This window comes from Egretta garzetta, unplaced genomic scaffold (assembly GCF_000687185.1).
Source record: "Egretta garzetta isolate BGI_Z169 unplaced genomic scaffold, ASM68718v1 scaffold96, whole genome shotgun sequence".
NCBI lineage: Eukaryota > Metazoa > Chordata > Aves > Pelecaniformes > Ardeidae > Egretta > Egretta garzetta.
The window spans coordinates 603,582-624,181 of record NW_009259965.1 but is presented as its reverse complement, the minus strand read 5'-3'; the positions used below and the strand labels follow the sequence as shown (position 1 = coordinate 624,181).

The following is a 20,600-nucleotide window of genomic DNA, read 5'->3' as shown; positions in this document are numbered from 1 at the left end:
ATATAGATGAACCTGTCATGACTGGTATGTTTAAAGCATGTAAATCAATAGCTTGACTTTCTTCAGCTTTTACTGGTAATAATTAAGAAAACTTGGTTAGGGGATTATTTCTTAATGAGTTCAGTTCTCTCTTTTTCTGAACCAATTGTGCATCATCTTTACTATTTTCTTATTAGGGATTTTGCATGCTTTCTTCACTATGGTACATCCCCAAATGTTATTAAAAGGTTCTGTCTTAGAAATAGGAACTTTTGCATGCAAATACATAAATGCATACCTTTCAAACATAAGAAACTGCTCTCACATTTTATCAATATTTGTATATAATTCATGTTAAAACACTTAAGTTCTCTTAATATTGAAAGATTTAATGTTCTAATTCCAGTGTACGCCTTTCTGAAATTGTGTTTTGTAACCCTTAGTCTTCTCCCCATTTTGTAAGATTATCTTCAATTATTCTGTTAAAAGCCTGGCTTCTTATGAACCAACATCCTAGTTTCTGCAATAGTCCATACACTAAGGTAAATATTTTCCAAGTTGGAAGAATAGAGGGGTCAATGCAGAGTGAAATTCTCTTACTTCAATTTTCCATTTAAAAACAAAAGGCTCCTTTGTGATAGGCAGAGATGTCAGTGCTTTTAAAAAGTTGTTCCTTAAACAAAATTCCTTTGTGCTGAGGATGAACGATGTTTTTCAGCCCAGATTTTTCTACTAAGCTCAGTCCTTATTCAAAAATCATTCCTTTACTCTGGGAAAACTCTACTCTCACCAGTTTTGAGTGAATGGAAGTAACGTAGTCCACAGGGTAGATGTTTCCCTGCAGATTTAAGAAATTGGTGCCCTCTGTGAACTGCTATTTTGAGAGCTAAAGAGGGAAAATATAGGCTATAATAATGCGGGAAAGTCTGCTGTTGTGCTTAGGTTGTAAAAACTCTTATATGTGTGATTAAAAAAAGAGAAGAAAAGCACAAGAAAACAAGTATGCTTTGAAACATTTGTTGAAGCTGTACTTTTAATAGGTATAATTTTTCTGTTATACTGAATGATAAATGTCATTATAACTACTTCTGATATATAATTTAATATTGCTGTTGAAAAATGAAACATTATTATGTTTAGAATTATTATTTAAACTCCTGAGAACATCCCACATAATAATTGAACTTTTTCTTTACATTTATTCCTCCCAGTTGTAATCTCTAATATTTTGTACTCTGACTTTTTTGTCATTGATTGGTTTTCCCCTTTTTTCTTTGTCACTGCTACCTCTATTTCTGCAGGAACAAGTAGGTTATTGGTAAGTATTTCAACTAAATCAGACTTTACAAAGTTTTGCCATAGTGAGGACTTCTTTTTTTTACCCTCACTTACTTTGGTAAAAACTTTGTAGACAACAGACCAATTGTCTGTAAATGCTGTGCTTTCTCAGGTCTCCATTATCGCCTTGTTTGTGTAGTAGAGTAATAGTTTTGAGATTCTCCGAGAGACTGTCTTCTGCATGCTTTCAAGCAGCATCATTATCTGTGCTGTCTTCTAAGATGCTGCCTTCTCCTGGGGCTTGCTCCTTTGTTCCTGTCTGCTGCGTTTCAAGTGCAGTGTTTACTTTGTCTCTCCCATTTCTTTTTTTTGTGAGACCTCGTATGCATTTTGGCCAGTTTGCTCAGAAGACTTCTCTGCGTCCAACAAGATGCTCTGTTTCACATGTTCGGTTTAGTCATCCTTGTCAACCATTATTCAGCTGTTTTCACATCATTCCTCTTCCCTTTTAGCTATCATTAAATATACTCTCAGCATGGTATAGCCACCCTCTCCTCTCTTATTATCATGCTTAATGTCATTTTAATCAGATTTGTTGCATTGTACAGTACAAGATTTCAAGATATTTACGTCTGTGCATTTTCAAAAAGTAGGGCTTCATTCTTTCTTCTGATCTTGGAGCAGCTCTTCCTACACTTCCTTTTAAATGATGTGATTTCTAATGGAAACTTTTTCTTTAACCCTGGTGTATTTTGAAAGTAGTGACTTTGTTGACAGTGTGAAGAAGGGGAGGGGCGTGTAGACAAACTGGTTCCCTGTGCTTAAAAACTTGTAGTTGTCTTGCCAAATTACTCAGTTACTCCAGAAGAGCCTACTTCTGGCAGTCGAACACCATTATCCTGTCTGTCTTCCCCAACTTTCATGGTGAAATGATGAGTGGAAAGACCTTTTTCAGGTGTTTGAGGAAATTACTGCTCCAGGCAATGAGAGAAAAACAGGAAAATTAAGGAAGAAAGAAAAAAATAAATTTATAGGAGAGACTAGGAATGAGAGAGAATAATTCTTCCTCCTTGAACTGTGATAGGTGAGTTAAGAAGAAAAAAGCAATGGAAATATGTAATGTCTCTGAAGTAAGAGTTTTAAGGCATTTCATTTGCATAGTTTTTAGGCCTCCAAGCTGACTTGCAGTGAGTTTTTGTCATCATCTGGTAATGCAAGAACTAAGGTTATTAGACAGGTTAATCTTGCCAGCCGTGTGTAAATAAAATACATTTGTGCCCCAAACCGTTGACCATGCTTTCTGGCTGCTTGCTTTCTAAGTATGATAGTTGGTTGGGCTCCAAAATGTGTCCAGCCTGGCTTAACTGCATATTCAGACAACTTTGTTGTCCTCCACACAGCTTCACAAGATTTTTCTGAAGTGTCAAGAGCCCCACTTGTGTACAGAAGCCTCTGAAGTGGTGATAGGGGTAGTCTCTTCCTGTGCTACTGGTGTTACTCTGCCAGCGTGCCTAGAAGGGGACCTTGCTCTTGTCTCTGCTTGCCAGAGATCTGACGATGAATTGGCATGAGAGAGAGGAAAAGTTGCTTTCTTTTGTTGCCCTTGATTCAGATTTTGGAAGGGAGTCATCACACCTACATGAAAGAGGAAGAGAGAGTGTGTTCCCTTGGGTTCTCTCCTCTGCTCCCCTCCCTTGGGACAGATGCTATGGAAATTAATTATATTCTTCTGGGGAAAGTCTTGTTGATAAGCAGAGGTTTTGGTTGCTAGTTGAAAATATACTTCTCAAATGTAGTAAGCTAAATTCTAAAATCATCTGGATTTAGGGTGTGGGTAGAGACTTCTTTACATGAAAACTGAGGCTTGCTCTTATCTTTGAATCTACCAAATGCAACTCCCAACCTAAGTTTATGTTCACACTTGTCAGTCTTTTCTGTTCCATTGAGAAACTTGTGGTATGGATCTGGGTGGGTGGGGTGGTGACATGTCTGAAATGCAGTTAATAAAGTAGTAAGTTAAAGTGAATTAATAGCTTTAAAACTCACTTTAAAAACTGTTCTTTTTTGTGTGCTTATCAATCTGAAAGTGCAAAGACTGTAGGAATTTGGATGAAGGAGACTTGAGCAGCCTCTTGTCTACCTTGAGTACAGATCCCTATGGATGATGGGATGGGAGGATAACATCCACCCACAAACACAGGTGGAGCTAAGGAAAGCCTCCCTTTGGATCCTTGCATCGGTCTAAAATGTCACTCTTAAAAAAAACATTCCTCTAATAACAGCTGTTCTTATTTTTGTATTAAGAGGTGAAATAATCTTTCCACAGGTCTTTCCCACCTGTAACTTCATCTTGTGGTTTGCAAGATATTTTAGCATGGGGCCTTTTTTCTCTCTTTTAATGGTTGTATTTATTGTTTTTCAGTTTCTAAAAATGTGCAGCTGTCAATTATAATCATCATAACAGGTTATTTTGCATTGGTATTAGACACCTGAAGTTGCACAGTTGATAAAGGCTTTATGAATAAGAAAATGTGTCTTGTTCAATTTCTCTTCTTCATTCTGTACTGTGTTATTTTTCAGTGATTGCTACTGAAGATCTTACTTTCCCAATTACCAAGATGAAGGGAGCTAAAGAAGTTATGTAGTAAGATTCTATCTTTCATAAGTTTTTGCTTAGGAGATGAAGTATTACCCAAACATAACTTCTCTAATTATTCCATGTGCTCCTTAACTAAAATGTTTCAGGTTTGTTTTTATTCCCTGTTTTGTATGTCCCCCCTTCCCCACTGAGTGCTGTGGGAGCTTTAAATTGGAAAATACAAGAGAAAATCCCTTGCTTCCCTCAAGGAATTCACAAGTGTGTTTACTTCAGTTTTATGGCATGGAAGTGGGGAACAAAACCGCTCTAGATTATGAGCACAAAATCAGTAAGTGCTGAGAAGAAAAAATTATTTGTGCTTATCCTGGTTCAGTTTTCTAGAATGAAAAAAACTTCTGTACCTAAAATGGCAAACTTTCTGCAAGTAGCCACTTGTATTGGGAGCTACAGCACCTAGAAATTCTTCAGTAGAGGATTCCCTGGGAATTGGTAATGCTCTTTTTTCTTTTACCATCTAACTTAGACATTTTTTAAATATCAGTTCTCTGTCCTTGAATTCAGTCTGAAATAATCTTCATATTCTCTTTGATGGTCAAGATAAAGTTGCCAGGTAAGATGTTAGCTGTGTTAAAGCGATATGCTTTCATGCACAAAGCTTCATGGTTTTGAGCTTAAGGAATTACTCATTCTGTCTTTCCATTTCAGCTGTCTGAGGAGAAGAGAGAATTCTGTGGCCACATAACTCTTGATAGACCATGTAGTCTTTACTGGAGCTTTTTTTTTCTTTAAGTTTTACAAATTAGTATACAGAAGAAGGGAGTAACAGCAGTTTGACTTGACTGGGACTGTTTTACTTCACTGAGAATCTGAATTATTTCCATCTATTTTTCTGCTGTTCTTACAATCTCACATCAGAGTCCTCTACATAGTTGAATGTAAAAAGAAGAAGTGGAAGAAGTGGAAGCATTATACTTTGACTTTAATAAAAAGTGTATGCTCTTCTGCTTTATGAATCCTGTTAACTCTTCTCATCCCTTGCTGTCCTGATCCTCCTCATTCCTTAGCAAACTTAGAGAGTATGGTCTAGGTGAAAAAGTAGGTGGGTGCTGAAATAGTTGGAAAAAAAAATCCTCTAGCTGCTCTAGGAGAGCAGTTAAAATCAAGTATCACAGTGGTCTACTTTGGGTCCTTTTTCAGTCATCTTTTTTTGGAGGGTGGGCACTTTTAAAAAAGAAAATATAATGCAAACTTGTTATGGAGGGAAACATGTTTTAACATGTTAAAAAAGTTTTCATAATGGATTAAAAAGGACAAATGAGAATTACTAAATGTGAGGAGAAATAAAACATACCACTAAAAAATGAGACCTGTCTAGTAATAGTTCAGCTGAAGATTTAGGGATTGTTATGGGTCATGAGAGGAATGAGCCAATAATCTGTTGGTTTGTTTAAAATGTGCATGTGCATACCTATATACACACCCATAAAGGAGATAATCTCTATGTATAGATAGTTGTCTATATAGATATCCAACACCTAGTGTAACAGAATGATGTGATAGGTAACTATTAATTTCTACTCACGACTTGTGAAGTCTTCGCCTGAAAGCTCTGCCCAGTTCTTGGCAATGCAGTATGTTAAGGTTGGAGAGAATCCAGAGGACAGCAACAGCAATAAAAGGTTTAGGCATCAGGGCCTGTGAGGAAAGATTAGAGTAACTCGGGGTTTTTTTCAGGCTAGGGGAAAAAGACGAAGGGCACACGTTTTCCAGTGTGAATATGTTTTTTATACTGAGGACAGTTACCAACTGCTTTCCATGTCTACTGAACACATAAGAAGTAATCAACCTTTTTTGTAAGTGAAGGCTGCCAGATTAGAGATAAGGGAAGATTTTTCTAACTCCCTAGGAACTGTAGGTTGTCTAGGATGACGGTAAAATCTTTCACTAGTTCATTTTTAAGGGCAGATTAAATCCTCTAAGTATGTTTAACCCAGTTGCCCAGTATGGGATAGACTTGGTGACCTCTTGAGGTCCTTTCTAACATGTTTCTCTGATTATGTGAGGTCTTTTCTGTTTATTGGGAGGAGGGGATTATTTGTGTTGTTTTGTTTTCAGCATCATTATGCAGGCTTTATTTGTGTGACAGTAATCTCGCATACCACCCTCATACCATCATATTTATTGGATGCTGTGCTTCCAGATTGTCCATACTTATTTTTCTAAGTACCAATGAACAAGTGCAAGTACGTAAGTAACATTTGTCAGGCTTCTTATTGTCAAATACATTTTAGAAAAGCATGCATATGCAAGGATTTCTCTTTTCTTATGACTTCTTTAAATGTAAACCAAGATGGATTTATCCATCTTGTCTGAAAACACAAGAGTACAAAAATGTAAAGTACTAATACGTTGCATATTTATTTTTAAAGAATAGCTGGTCTCATGATACTTTTAGTTTGGTTTTGGCAGTGTTCCAGTTGAGATGTTTTCTGCTGAAAGGTTACTCTGATCAGGCTGATGCAGTCTTTTGTGTTGGTGCAGGTTTTCTTTGTGGTTATTTCTTTCTACAACTGTTGAATATTGACCAAAAGGATCATCCATTCTTCTGTGCAAGTCTAATGCTGCTTTAACATGTTTCCTTTGTGTGCAATTCTGTGATGCTCTGTACTGTATTGTCAGGAAGCCATTAGCTCTTTTTTTTTCCCCACCACAAAGTAGATATTCCAGAATGAGTGCCAACATGATTTTGCAAAAATTATAGAGGTCCAGGAGTTTGTTACTTGTTGGATGGTTTTTGTTTAATTTGCTATGTACTGAACCGTAAGTTAAACAGTCTGATGTTTGCAAAGCAAGGCAAACATGGTAAGATATCAATAAGAGGTTGAAATTGGTACGGATTGAGTGAGTGGCCACCCATCAACCTGTCCCTCTGGATAGTTTCCAAGCCTGACAGAGATGAAAGTTATGAGTTCGGTAGATGGGTGTGAGAGAAGATACTATTTCTTAACTAAGTGGAGGTTCATTTGCAAAAGATGTCAGAGTCTGAAGAAAGGGATACATTCAAGACAGAATGAGAGAGAGCGTTCACCTCTGAATATTTAAGCCCTGCTACTTAAGCAGGTTTAGTTATTTCAAACTTTCTGTGCCACCTTGGGATTTTCTAGTAGCTGTACTGCAACTTCCTGTTCTGTCTCTCTCTTCTTGTAATTGTACTTTTTTCCAGGATTAGAGTTTTGTTTTAAGTAACGTATTACTTTCAGTATCATAGTCAGGGTTGTGAAACTAGATGATGGGAGCTTGTAAGAATTTATCTCCCTGCCTCTTAAGTGTGCAGTTGTAGAAGTCAGCTAGAGGTGTGTGCTTGCTCAGTTTTGGTCCTCAGTTCTTCCCTGCTGTACGGAAAGAGAACAGGGTGAGAGGTGGTTCTTCCCCTGACTTAGGTTGTACCACAGGCAATGTCCTCTCTACTATGGGAGAAGGAAGGACAGCTTGGCAGTGGCATGCTGGCAAACAGTAGTGCTGACCCTAATACAAAGGTGGTAGTTCATCATCTTGGATGAGGATGAGGGATGCTGTGAAATCAGCTCCTTCATAAGACCTAGGTTTTTACCTAGAACTATACACTATCTCTTGCGCTCTCCTCTTAAAGAGAGTGAGAAAGTAGTTAATTGAGTTGCTTAGTTTTTAGAGGAGACTCCACGTGATGCCACCTCATCTGATGACTACTTCCACTTTGTTGTCCAAATGTCTGTGAATGCATTGTTTATCTGCAAAACTCAGTAAAACGAGTCACTTGGAGAGCAAGTTATTTTTGACCTGTTGCTGATTGTTAAAGTCATGTGAAACTTTGTTCGAGTTATCAGAATTGTTCCTTGAGACCGGTGGTAAAAACAAACATAGGCTATAAATGTTGTTAGCCTGCTGGGCAGTGGTACAATAAGAGTCTTTGTTCTTATGGAGTACTTAATTGTAAACTGGGTCATGAAACTATTGCCTCCTGATTTGAGGAAAGGTGGGAAAACACCAGCTTTTTTTAAGGACCTTTAACTGTTTTGTGGGCAGTGTTGATTGTTCACTTATTTATATTTTTCAAACACAATTAAAAATAAAGGAAATATTGTGTCTACAGTCAAAATAATTTGTTGTATGGGGTTACTGAAGGAGTTGGAAATGGTAATTTCCTTCTCATAAAACATACACTGTGCATCTCTTGGGGAAGATGGCTAAATCCAGGAGCTGGTTATTGCAGCAGAACGTTGTGAAGGAATGAGAAGTTGCATTTCACTTGTATTTGAAAAATGTTTCAGCAAGTGTTGCGAGCTCAAGGCTCTTTTTCTGCTGTTGTGCTAGTCTCTGGCATGCAGCTGGTGCTGGTCGCTGGAAAAACATCTTTTCCACAAAGATCCCTTTACCATTGGCAGCTAAATTGGTCCATAAGGCTTAGTTAAGTGTGGTGTCTTCTACTTCTTGGGTTCTTCAGTGCACCCTTCTGCATGCCAAGTAGAGCTGCAGCAGTCAGATATCCCAGACTTGCTGTGTCAGGAGGATATTTATAGTTGTTTAACTATTACCTCCAGATCCCCCTTGACACTGGACCAGCCACAAGATACTGTGTTGCTAAAATACCTACTATACTGCCGGCATGCAGACTGTTTACTAGATTTAGGGGCAGGTACATGGTAGTGTAAGTATATTCAGCTGGATCCTGTAGGTGGGTAACAAGATTTTTTTCACAGCTGGCTATCTTTAAGCATGGTTTTAAGTAAAAGCATTATTATCATCATTATTTACCCAAACTCTCCCTACTGTTTTATTTGGATTTAAGTACTCCCTCCAAGCATTCCTGGGATATGTACCACCTTAATAACACTGTTAACTTTAGCAAGGGTTCTAAAGACCTATTGATGGTTTTCCCTGCTCCCTGTCACTCCCAATTAGACATGCTGATGACCCTAGGGAATAAGCTAGAAGGGTTCTGTCCAGAAAGCAGAGGGAACCTGTTAATGACTGTCCTGGTGCTTAACTAGCCATGAACATAAATGTTAACTTGCTGCAATGCAAACACTCCTTTCTGGCACAGCAGGACTCGGTCTGCAGCGTATAAGGAAGTTACATGCTTTTTCACATCAAAATATGTTGTCAATTATGCCTTATAGGAGCATATAAATGAGAACAATGCATGGATCTTAGTAGATTTTGGCTAGACTTAAAAGTAATCAGCTGCATTAGACTGATAAAGGTTGACAGTCAATTTACCCCAGGTCAGTTTTTGAAGATAACCGTAACAAAACAGTTATGGGTGAGTTTGGGTGTTTGGAGGACTGAGATACTAATTTCAATTTTAGTCATGTTGAGATGCAGCCCTGGGGGAAGGAAGCTACACAGTGGCTGAAGGGTCACTGACAAAGCTTTCTACAAGTAAATTAATCCCTTCAACTTGTTTTTTCCAAGAGATTTGTTTGGTAGCTGTTGTTTGTGAAGATGTGTGTTGGGGGAGGAGGATTAAAACTAAGGAGAGAGGAGCAATATTTAAACTGAAGCTTAAGATTGACACAAGAAGAAGTAAATATGAAGTGCTTATGACTAAAATGGGAAGAATCAGAACTGTACTTTATCTCAGGAAGTGGTTTCCAGCACATGTTCAGCTGCTGCTCAGAGTTCCTCATATGTGTTACCAGTTGTCTGCTTTCACTTGCTTCCTATTAGCTACACTAAAAAATTAAAAATCATCGTCTTGATAAATGAAATGCATTATTTCTATCAAGTGCTAATGCTTCAGGTTAATTGCTTGATATACATCTGGGTAATAATTAACAGTAAAGATAAAAATTCTCAGGCATCAGTAATTTGAAAGTACAGCATCAAGTCGCTCGTCATCCTTGACTGACTCGGTTCATTGTGGACTCCCAAGTTTAGAAATACAAAAGCAAGGGGCAGCAAACTAAAACATGTGGAAGCAGGCCCAGATGTGGATGTTGGTGGAAGGTGCAGTGGCCATTTATATGTGCCTGCATCATTCCTTTTCAATAGCATCAAAGTTGCTCCTTTGCACTGAGCATGGATTTAGATACTTTTGCTGTATGTTGTCCTGTAGGTATACTCCTTAACAGCTGTTACGCATCAAGATCCCTGTTGGTGGCTTTTTGTCTCTCACTTGTGTGTTAATTATTCAGCAGATGAAAAATAAGTGAGACTTTTCTGTGGACTGTAAAACTTGTCCAACGAATCTTGTCCTTTAACGGGAAGACTGCTGTCTTTGGTAATGACATAAATTAAAGTATTAAGCAGTTTTGTCATGGACTATTATGCAGTTGCATCACAATCCAGACTGTCTTAATTATTCTTTACCCCATTGCCTCAGGCTGTGACCTCACAAGCTAAACAAGGTCATGCTTGGCTAGGATGAGAGAAGTCAAACAAATTCAGCGCTACAGGAAGTATTAGTGATTCAGTAGGTGAGGTGACACCCCTGAGTTAATGTTTTCCCTGTGCCCCAGACTGGTAAAAGATGCTGCAGCTTGCATGATGAGATGTAAAACAGAGATCCTTTGTTAAAGTTTCAATGCTATTCTTGGTAAAATGCAGATGTTAATTCAGGGCTCCTGTCCAAGTTCAGATTTTAATGGCTATGTTCTCTTTACATTTCTAATTTCTGTTTTAGTAGAGTCACATGATCCTCTTGCACTTGTCTTGAACTGTTCTTAGAGTTGTTGGGAAACTTTGTGTTCCAGAAGTGGTGACATGTTTACAGTTGCTAACAGATCAATTTGCAGAAACAATGGTCCACTTTGAGACCTTTTGAAATCCGGGGAATTATATTCATGTAAGAAATGTCAGGTCAAAACTGAAAAGCTGCCAGATTTTTTTTTTCTTTCTTTTAATGTGTGCAGAATAGTTTTTTGGCTTGGATATACGTATTTGCAACATGGTCGAATGTACTCATGCTTATGTATTTTTATTTTGTATAGGATTCAAGTGCCCTGTATGTTCAAAATTTGTATCTTCCGATGAAATGGATTTACATCTTGTGATGTGTTTGACAAAGCCAAGGATAACCTACAATGGTAAGAAAGAAGTAAGCTGATAATTATTTATTCATTTTAAACATTACAGTGATAATAATTCTTTATTTAATGATATACTCTGGTAACTAATTCAGTGGACTCAGAAATGGTATATGGTTTTTACTTGTTTATTTTTTCAAAATAATTTCTAAGAACTTGGTCTTTTTTATACTGCCTGCCAATATAAATTACACTGTTGACTTGTTCCACAAATATAAACTTATTTTTATTTGAGTTTGTGTATTCTGTTTTTTGGGCCACAAGATCAGATATTGGTCAGAGTCTGTTTAGTGCCCACCTGAGATATGTGTAGTTTAAATGTCCTCTCATCTAATGACGTCAAGTAGTGAGGTAGGTCAATCGAGTCTCCTTCTGGGGACATTATTAAGGACTGTTACTTGACTCACTGTGCTTTTGCACCTTACTCAAGAAAATTACCCTTTCTTAAAGGAGCTAAAGAACTTTCTCCTTTTTCAGCTGATTGTATATGTGATGCTTCATAACGACTGGTAGATATGTATGTCTCACCATCATTTTTTTGTGGGTTTAGTGAGATTTTTGCCAATGTCAAATGAATCACCTGTTGTAGCTCTTTTTTTTTTTTCTTTTTTTTTTTTTCCCCCTCTGGGAAAGCTAAGCTCTTCTTCTAGGCAACCTTTGATGCAAGGCAAACAGGACTTTTGCCATTGTTGGCAAAAGTCTCTTGCCATGGCTTAGACTGACACTCAGTTCTATGGCGAGCACACAAAAAGGTTTCAGAGAACTAGGAATTAGAAAATGTTACTGAAATCTTAGTGCCTACTTTGGCAGAGCTGCCCTACCATCAGGAAATCTTACAGTGCCTCTTGAATGAGCTTATGGCTCACCCGTCATCAGATGTGGAATTTAAGAGAACAGAATATGATTAGAAATAAATTGTAGGAGAGAGGAAGTCAGATTCTTTTTGGAGGTGCAGAGCAAAAAGTTGAGAGTCAGTGGTCACAAGTGGCATCAGGGAAAAATCTGATTCAATGTAAGGTAGAAATGCTGTGTGATTAGGGTGGTCAAACACAGTAGCAGGCACCTGAAGAGGTTGTGCAACCTCAATCCTTGGAGATGATCAGAAATTGACTCATCAAGGGCCTGAGCAGCTTAGTGTACCAACTTGGTCCTGCTTTGAGTGAGGGGCTGGACCAGAAGACCTCCAGAGGTCCCTTCCAACATAAATTAGTTATTGTATAAATAACCTGCAGTGTTATGGGCTCTTTGACCCTACTGGCACCCTTGCTGTTATGGTATCCCACGCTAGATTTTTTTTTTTTTTTTTTTTTTTTTTTGGAACAAGTTTTGAAGGGTGGTTGTGCCCACCTTATTCTTTGCCTGGATAGCAATAATGCTTGGCCTTAATTGCAAAAATAATTTGAAATAGTATACTTACAGTTGTGAAATCCTTTTCAAAGCACAGCACTCAGGAAAAGTAAATATTTTTTTCTCCTGGTGTTGCCACACATATATTTGAGAAGGTTGACTTCATGTAGCAGAGGGAGCTTTGTTTCTCTTTGCCTTTTGTAAATTAGGACTAAGCATTTTCTAAGATACGTTGTTAGAAATCTGTGTACTGAGGGATGTTGAACATCAGGGAGAAGCAGTTACCACAGTCAGGGAGGGATAATGCGCTTGGGATCAGTTAGGGTAGAGCAGGAGGAGGCAAGCTGGCAGAGAGGAAGCTCTGGCAGTAAGCCAACCGATGGGATGTGCACAAGTTACGAGTCGACTGACTTAAATCCTTTGCCCCGTCTGCTCCCTACACGTACATATGAGACCACTCAGCTAACTTTTTTCAAAGAAACAGCAATTACATAACGTAACCTCTCAGTATTGTTTGTGGTGTTCATTTGTATCACAACAGTGCTATATTCAACCTTTTTCTTTCTTTTTTTTTTTTTTTTTTTTTTTGTTTCCTGCACTGTTTCTCTCAGCTGGCTCACTGCTGGTTGGAGCTCCTTTGGGCCATCTTGTTACCTTTGCACAGCTCGTTAAGTCAACAAACTTCCGTATAAATGAGCAGAAGTAAAACTTGTGAGCGTCACCTGAAGCCACTCTGGATAAGATGCAACACAACAAAAGCAGTTGTGGACAGTGCAATCCAAGTTACTACCAGCAACATGTCATTTCTCAATTGTTTCCGTGTGTCTGCTGTACTCATTCTAGGAAATGAGCTTGAAAGGAGAAAACTACTAAATTACATAGACTGGTTTGAGAGAGACAGTTACTTAGAAGTATGGTCTCATTCTCATAAACACTTAATAGAAATATGCATTGATCCTTGTAACTCCAATTGGTTAGCTTCTGGAGTTGTGGACTAAATCTTAAATTAGAGCCTATAGCTGGTTATTTAAATTACTGCAGCACAAAGAAATTGAGGATATGGCTTCAGAGTTGTGCAATGCTCAGTTGTTACTCTGTGGTATGACTGTGATCCCTTTAATGAGGCTAATGAAAGAGAATTAGCTAGCAGATTGGTAACTTAATGCTGCCACGATTACAGGCCCAGAAATTGCAAATGAATGTCTATATGCATGCTTTTTTTTCTTGTTTATTTTGCTGTTTGCCATGATGAGGGATCAGTGATTCATCTGCCTTTTTGTCATAAGCCGTAAGAAGGGCATCTCAAGTTTTGCCTGAGAGAAGAAAAGATGCTGCTATCGACTTTTGATACCTTCTTCAAAATTAAAGGCATCTCTTTATGCTTTACATTCTCATTATTATCTTGGCCTTATGCCATACATACTCAAATAGAGCCAAGTAGGCATCATTTGCTTGTGTTGGTCACTGGTGATTTCCCAGTCCTATTACCACTAGCAGGAAAAATAGCTTTTTTTTTTTTTCTCCCTCACCTTCTTTTCTCTCCGAATTTTGTGTTGCAAGCAGTTGAAGGGAGCCTTAGACTTTGCAGGTGGTGAGATATTTAAAAATTGAGTGGTTGGACTGAACTGTGCTTATGTCTAGTTCTCTTCTAGATGTGTTTCCTCATGATACTGTAAATGTATTCATTGTTCCTTCTAAGGAACAACAGGGAGCAAATTGTATGTGTTTTGTCATTCTGAGAAGACAAACCTTCTTTCTTTTTAAATGTGAGTCTGAGGCATACAGTCTTCCCCAGAAAAATGTTATAAGACTGTTTAGATGTGATTTGAACTTTAAAAAAATTAATGAGTCCTCCCAGCCAATCTCTAATTGCTTTCTGAGCTACCTTTGTGCATTGCATTTGGCAGTAGGAAGGGTCAGTGAACTGCAAACTGGCAGCTGATTTACACGTGTTTTCTGAAAGAAAGTGGTCACAAATTTGTCCCAGTTCTATGCTAGAAGTTGTGCTGATTTTCATATAAATAAATCAGTACATTATATTAGCCTTATTCTTTCAGAATCATGTGACTTGCCTGCAACAGAGATGTCATTGCTTACTCAATTTGGCATATAAAAAGAGCTCTTTCTTTTTTCTGTGGAACTTTGTTCCAAGTATGTCTTAAACTACTTGTGGTGCTCACACATGAACCAATATCTACGCATTTTGATACAAAAGCTGGTTAAATGAATGGAATTGTCCAAAAACATTGCTGTGTTTGGTGTTACTGCCTTAAATAGCCTTGCTTTTTTTAGCAATTAAAACCTCTCTTCATACTGTTGCTTGCTGAGTTGCTGAGAAGCCGGAGTAGGTCCCATGCACTGGTCAGCCACATGTTGCTAAAAGCCAGTTTTATGAAGAAAGTGGGTTACTTGCTAGTTGACAAATTTTTTTGAAAACCACTGCTAAAATATTATATAGCTATACCTATTCCTTTGAGCTTCTCCAAAGTGTTAAATGAGGCCCCTTGCACCACCTCGTTCAAGCTTGCAGGGAGCCCACTTAGGGACTACTCTGCGCAAGATGCTGCTTGCAAGGTGTTTTGTGTTTTGGCCAGGCAGGGGCATTTACTTGAGTGACAGTCAGTGCTTTGGAAGCAGCTTGCCTTAAACTCCTTGCTGATGATTAGACCTATCTGTTAAAGTTTAGGTTTTGAATATAATTATTGTTCCTTTTGTGTTGTTACAGTATCAATGCTTTTTTTCCACTGGAATGTGTTTTATAAAAATTGAGGAGACACAGGAGAGACTTGTGTCTTTAGAGGCACTAGTTTTAGATGCTTTGCAACAAATGCAACCAATTCTTTTTGAAGAAACCTTGCAGTTGGTTCTGAAGTAATTCTGGGTTTCATTTTTAAATTCCTTTGTTTCTCAGAACACTTTGTATTATTATGATTATGATTATTAATTATGCCCCTCTGAGAGCACGGACTAGCAGCCTGGCACCTGGCCAGATGGGGAAGCCAGTGACCCCAGAGAGCTGGGGAGAGCCAGTCAGCTCACTAGACTGGTTGGCTGGCTCGGTGAGCCGGCCTGTCCTCTTTCAAAAGTTTTGATTGAATTAGCACATTCCTGTGGAATATTTTGGGTTTCATCAAGTCAGCACTTTGTGTTGGAACACTGTTCTACTGGAAACTTTCTAAGAGGGTCTTCTTAAAGCCGCTTGCTCAGGGGTGGTGCTGCTTTCACTCAGACCGCTCTGCATTTAATTCGGATATGGCAGTGGGTCTGGTTATTGGCCAACGTATTTACTGAGGTTCATTTTAAGGGGAAAAGCTTTTGCTTGTGTAATTTCAGGGAGGGAGAGTGTTGAGACATCCAGTGCATGCGCTGCTGGAGGTTTCTTCTTTATTCAAGGTAACAACTTTGCAATTGTTCTTTTTAAATTACAGTAAGTGAAGTTTTTAGCCCTATCACACCAAAAAAGAGCAGGCGATAAAATATCACAGATAGCAGGGATTACATGTATGATTTTATATATAAAGTTTATCCAGCTCTGTTTTGAATGGAGGATGAGTATGTGGCAAGACTGTTACAGACAGAATATTGAAAATTAAGGTAGGTGTACTGGAAAGAAAACATGAATGAACCTCGGTGTGCTCTTCCTGTCCGGCAATGTACTTTGTCTTCTGGGGTGTTTGAATCTAACACCATGCACAGCTAGCCCGTGCTGTCTAACCAAATTCAAAGAGACTTGGGCCACAACAATGCCACTGATTTAGATTAGCAAGGATGCAAAGCAGGGTTTTGTCACAAGGATTTAAATACACTGTTTATTCTAAATGAGTTTGAGGTATTGAGTTAAGTTTTGTCTTGTGAGGAAAGAGAAATGCTGGTACTGCCACATGCTGAGGTCTGCATGTGAGTGTCAGAATCCTGAGCTGGAATCTGTATGAGCAATAATCCTGCTAGAGGAGTTGACATCTAAATGACAGCCATAACATATGCATTTTGATCACAAGTAGAGACTTGAAGATTGGCATAAGTCACCTAAAGGACTAAATAAAAATATTTTGGAAACATTCTTTGTGAAAGGGACTGACCTAATTTTTTCTAACACAAGTTACAAGCTTTGTTGATTGGTGGCTGTTTCAACCTCTTCAGGGCAAGCTACTTGTGCTTATTCAGTTTATATTGCTCAGTACAAGGGAAGAAAGATAGCTCACCTTAACCTAATGTTTGGACGACCGAAATACATGATTCTGGTAGTTCTGCCCACTACAGTGACTCTATTTCCTTGGTCACTTCTGTGCACAAACAAAGGGAGAATATTTTACTCAGCAGGGCTGATGCTGTCAACTGTTTTGCCTGATGCACTCAAAGCTTCAGCCTGGAATGAAAACAAATGCTAACTTCAAGTTCACTTCTCTGCCAGAGTTCCTGAGATCATAGCCTAAGAGACCTTGCAAAAGGGCATCTTGCCAGTCTGCCTGGAAAAGCCTAAGCCTTCCTCCTTGTCCTCATCCTTTAATAGGACTAGACTTCAACAAAGCAGTACAAAATAATACTAAGGCAAATCAATTCTTTCATTCCACTTTGTCCAAGGTGTAAAATTCTCCATAGAATTTCTCAATTGTTCCATTTCTGGAGTTTAACACGATTCTTGGCTAAAAGTTTCTATCTTTCTCTGTCCTAGATGGTTCTGTGCTCAGGAGTGCTGGGGAAGGAAAAGAGCATACTTCATAAGGTAGTTTAACAGGACATGGAAACAGATATTTACCCTGTGCTTGCAGTTAAAATAGTGACATTTACTCTTGTTTTGATCTTGTGTACTCATGAACAACCTCCAGAGTATGTAGGAGGCTCATTTTCCTTCCCTGATGCTTTAAAACTGTGTTCTTCAGTAGTTCTTGAAAATAATTAGGACTGCCGAACATCTGTTGTACTTTGAGATTTTGCTTAATGTGGTGACAGTGGAACATTACTATAGTAAATAAAATTTTAATTTCAGACATTTGCACAGCTGTTATTCTGTGAATTGGTATAATACCAGCTCAGACTTTTCATAGATTTTCTTGCAAATCACTGTTACAATTTTAAGGAGGGCAATTGTGTTGGAAAAACTTGATTAAAATACATTGATTTGTTTGTACTTCCTCCCTTTGAGAATTGTTGGTAACCTTTGAACAAGGAGGAAACTTTCACTGCTGTTCCCCAGTGTAGGCCGTGGATAGCTGCTTGTCCAAACCAGACTGCCGAGAGGAACAGTGGCAAGCTCTAGCTCCTCCTCTCTTTTGTTCAGTAAAGCTGTATTTCCTTCCAACCACCCCAAATCTCTCCTTCAACAGTTTTTGGTACCTCACAGAAGAGCATCACTGCAAAAGCAGCCTGTTCATGATCGCTGGAAGGGAGGTTGTTCATTTTAAAGAGTAATGCTGACAAATTTCACTAAATAAAACCATGCTCAAATTTAACTTGTACCTACCTCTTAAAGGGGGTAGGTCCTGCTTCAGTGACCCCATTTCAGCCTCAGTCAGTGGATGAATTGGGTCAGTCTGTGATAGAGTTGCGGTACTTCTAGAGGCTGCAGTCTCATTCCTCCACACCCACAACTGTCAACCCTATGCTACGGAGTCAGAAAAGTAAGCTGTGTATTTCTAATGGTGTGGCTGTGAAGAAAGCTCCTGAAATGGGAACATAGTGTAACTGAGAGGGAAGTGCTTTGAACGTCTGGAACAGCAGTTTCCAGAACTGCAGACTACCCCATTCATCTTGGTAAAATATAATCTTGGAGGCTTAGTGGTGGTGGCTAAGGGATCAACATTGCTTATTGTTTTACTCTTCATGTCGGAGAAAGGGAGGCATAGATTTGTAAAGAAGCTATGGCAGCTCACTGTCATGGTGCAGTTTGGGGATGCTCAATAGATTATGCTCAACTTTCTTGCTGTAATGAAGTAGAGTTGACATGTTTGCATCCTGCTGAGGAGGACACGCTTCAGAGATCACATCCATTCATATATGCAACTTTTTTCTGATTTGTTGTGAATGGGACTGACTCTTTTAATGAACCTTGGGGTTCACCTTGGTGGGTGATTCTCTGCATACTTTCCTGAGCCAGGCCTGAATCTGCTAGACTGAGCATCCTGTGTCAGAGCCATCACAACTGCAGCCAAAATAGCTGCAATGTCACCTCAAACTTACTTCAGTTCTTGAGAGTGGGACAACATTTTTTTTTTTCTCAGTATATTGGTATCGCCTTTATATAAATACATGCATGTGCTACAGGAATATTTTATGTGCAGCGCTGGATAAATACAGTAAAGCTTTTGACAGCTATAGAACAAGGCTGCTTGTTTCTGAAAGAAATAAAGAAAATGGGATCATTCATGTGCTGAATAGCTCAAGTTGTTTCTTTTCCTTATGAGCTACTCCTAACCTCAGATACTGCTCTTGTCTTGCTTTGGTACTGGCAGTGCTGCTAAAGTCAAACAACAGTTCTTGTCCTAGAAAATTACAGATACACCTGTGAACCAGTGCCGCAAAGAACATCTGCGGGTGATGCGAGGAGTGATTCAGATGGGGTTAGAAGAGGACCTGACATATTGCGCTGGATGTCATTGTGTTTCTCTTACATAATGGCAGCGCAGTGCTGCATGCAGGAGAACGCGCAGGGACACTTTTGTTCGCTCGGCAGCAAACGGTCGCTGTGCTGTGACTCCGCGTCATGTGATGCGGGCAGACAGGAGCTACCTTCCATGTCTTACACTTAATCAGTCTTTAGCTTTGAGAGGTCATTCGGAGGATGTCATAAATCGTGTCTGCAACTGCTGCAGTCTTGTGACTGCTGGGAATTTAGCTTCAGGGGAAATAATGTTCCTCATTTTGTATGGTAATTCTGCAGTCTTTAAAGCTTGATACCTCTTAAAACCTTGAGATTTGACTCTTTTGTTAGCAGCAAACTGACTTATTTTTTGTAGTTGCTCTGTGGAAACAAAACCCTTGAAAATACACAGCTTTTCCTAATCTTAGAGAATAGGTTTCATGGCTGGATTTTGAAATAAAACTACTTGAAGTTTTTAGGTTTTTAAAAATAAATGCCAAACTACATCTCACTGAGATTGAGTGATCTGTGTAGGAATTTCATGGTATTTCCTTCCCTAAATTCCTCACTGTTCTGCAGGAACTAGAACAGATTATTCTCAGATCAGGATTTTCTTCTAAAGAAATAGAAAATAAGAGGCGTTCCCTCTTGCTCAGAAACTGCCCCAAGGAGAGATCAATTGACAGAATTGCCTGAAATGTCACTTATAATTTATTTTTTTCTTCAGATTAAAATCTTGCTTTAAAATCTGCTGCCCTCTGATTGTTTAAACAGTCTTATGCTTTTGAATTGCAGACTCAACCCTTCAATGACAAGAGACATCAGTCCAGCTTTTGCAGGGGCTTTCCAGTGGTAGAACAAGCCTAACTCTTCTGAAACAAGCTGGGTGAAAAAACAATGTGGGAGAGTACTCTCACATCTAAATTGGGAATTGTTATCACTGCTTACACAGGAGAAAAAAGTACCAGCTTTTTAACAAAATCCAGTGATTCTAGAACAGGTCTGTTGGCAGGGATTACCTTGATTATAAATTGACATAGGTACAAAATACTAGACTAGCTTCTTGTATCCTCCCTGGAGGGACCTCCTCGCTCTCCAAAGTCTGTGCAAGTCTCATGCAGCTACAGATTTGTTCAGCTGCAGAAATAACCTGAAGTTCTAACACACAGCTGAAACACGAAAAACTTCACTATTGCTAGATTCAGTGCTGAACTGTATTAACACTCATGAAACCTTGTTAAAGTTTTCTCAAGCCTTGGATAACTTCTATTTTAACCCTGCACTAATAGCTACCTGTAATTTAAAGCCATATCAAATGTTACCCGTTTTGACCATATTTCTCATCCCCTCTTTTCTTGTGTGAAGTTTAATTAGATAGTCTTCATGTATAACATGAGGTATTGGACAGCCTTCATGTACCTAAGCAGTAATGTAGTATTCATTGATAATTTTTAGCCCATAAATAATGTTTATTTGTTTGGAATGAAGAGATGGGGGGAGGAATTATTTGGTTAGCACTTCTTTTTTTTTTTTTTCTCCCCAGTTCCAAGGAAGTCTGTTTCAATCTGTGGCTTTATTAGTTGAAACGCCATGTTGTCACAGTGGTGTCCAGTAGTTTTGATAGCCTGTAGATTTAAAAAATTAGGAGAAAAAATAAAGCTTTAATATGGTTGTAGAACTATACTGTCAGATTATGTGCATAAAACTTTGAACAAATAATGGAGAACTGTCTTTGGGGACTTTTTAAAACACACCA

At 38.7% G+C, this 20,600-nt stretch overlaps 1 protein-coding gene across 1 annotated transcript in view; it reads left to right on the top strand.

Moving 5' to 3' along the window:
• Nucleotides 1-20,600, top strand: part of ZNRF2 (zinc and ring finger 2) — a 107,864-nt gene that overhangs the window by 73,835 nt on the left and 13,429 nt on the right. The window contains exon 2 of the mRNA XM_009640198.2: nucleotides 10,825-10,920. Coding sequence (XP_009638493.1) covers nucleotides 10,825-10,920 — 96 coding nt within the window. The remainder of the gene's footprint in view (nucleotides 1-10,824; nucleotides 10,921-20,600) is intronic.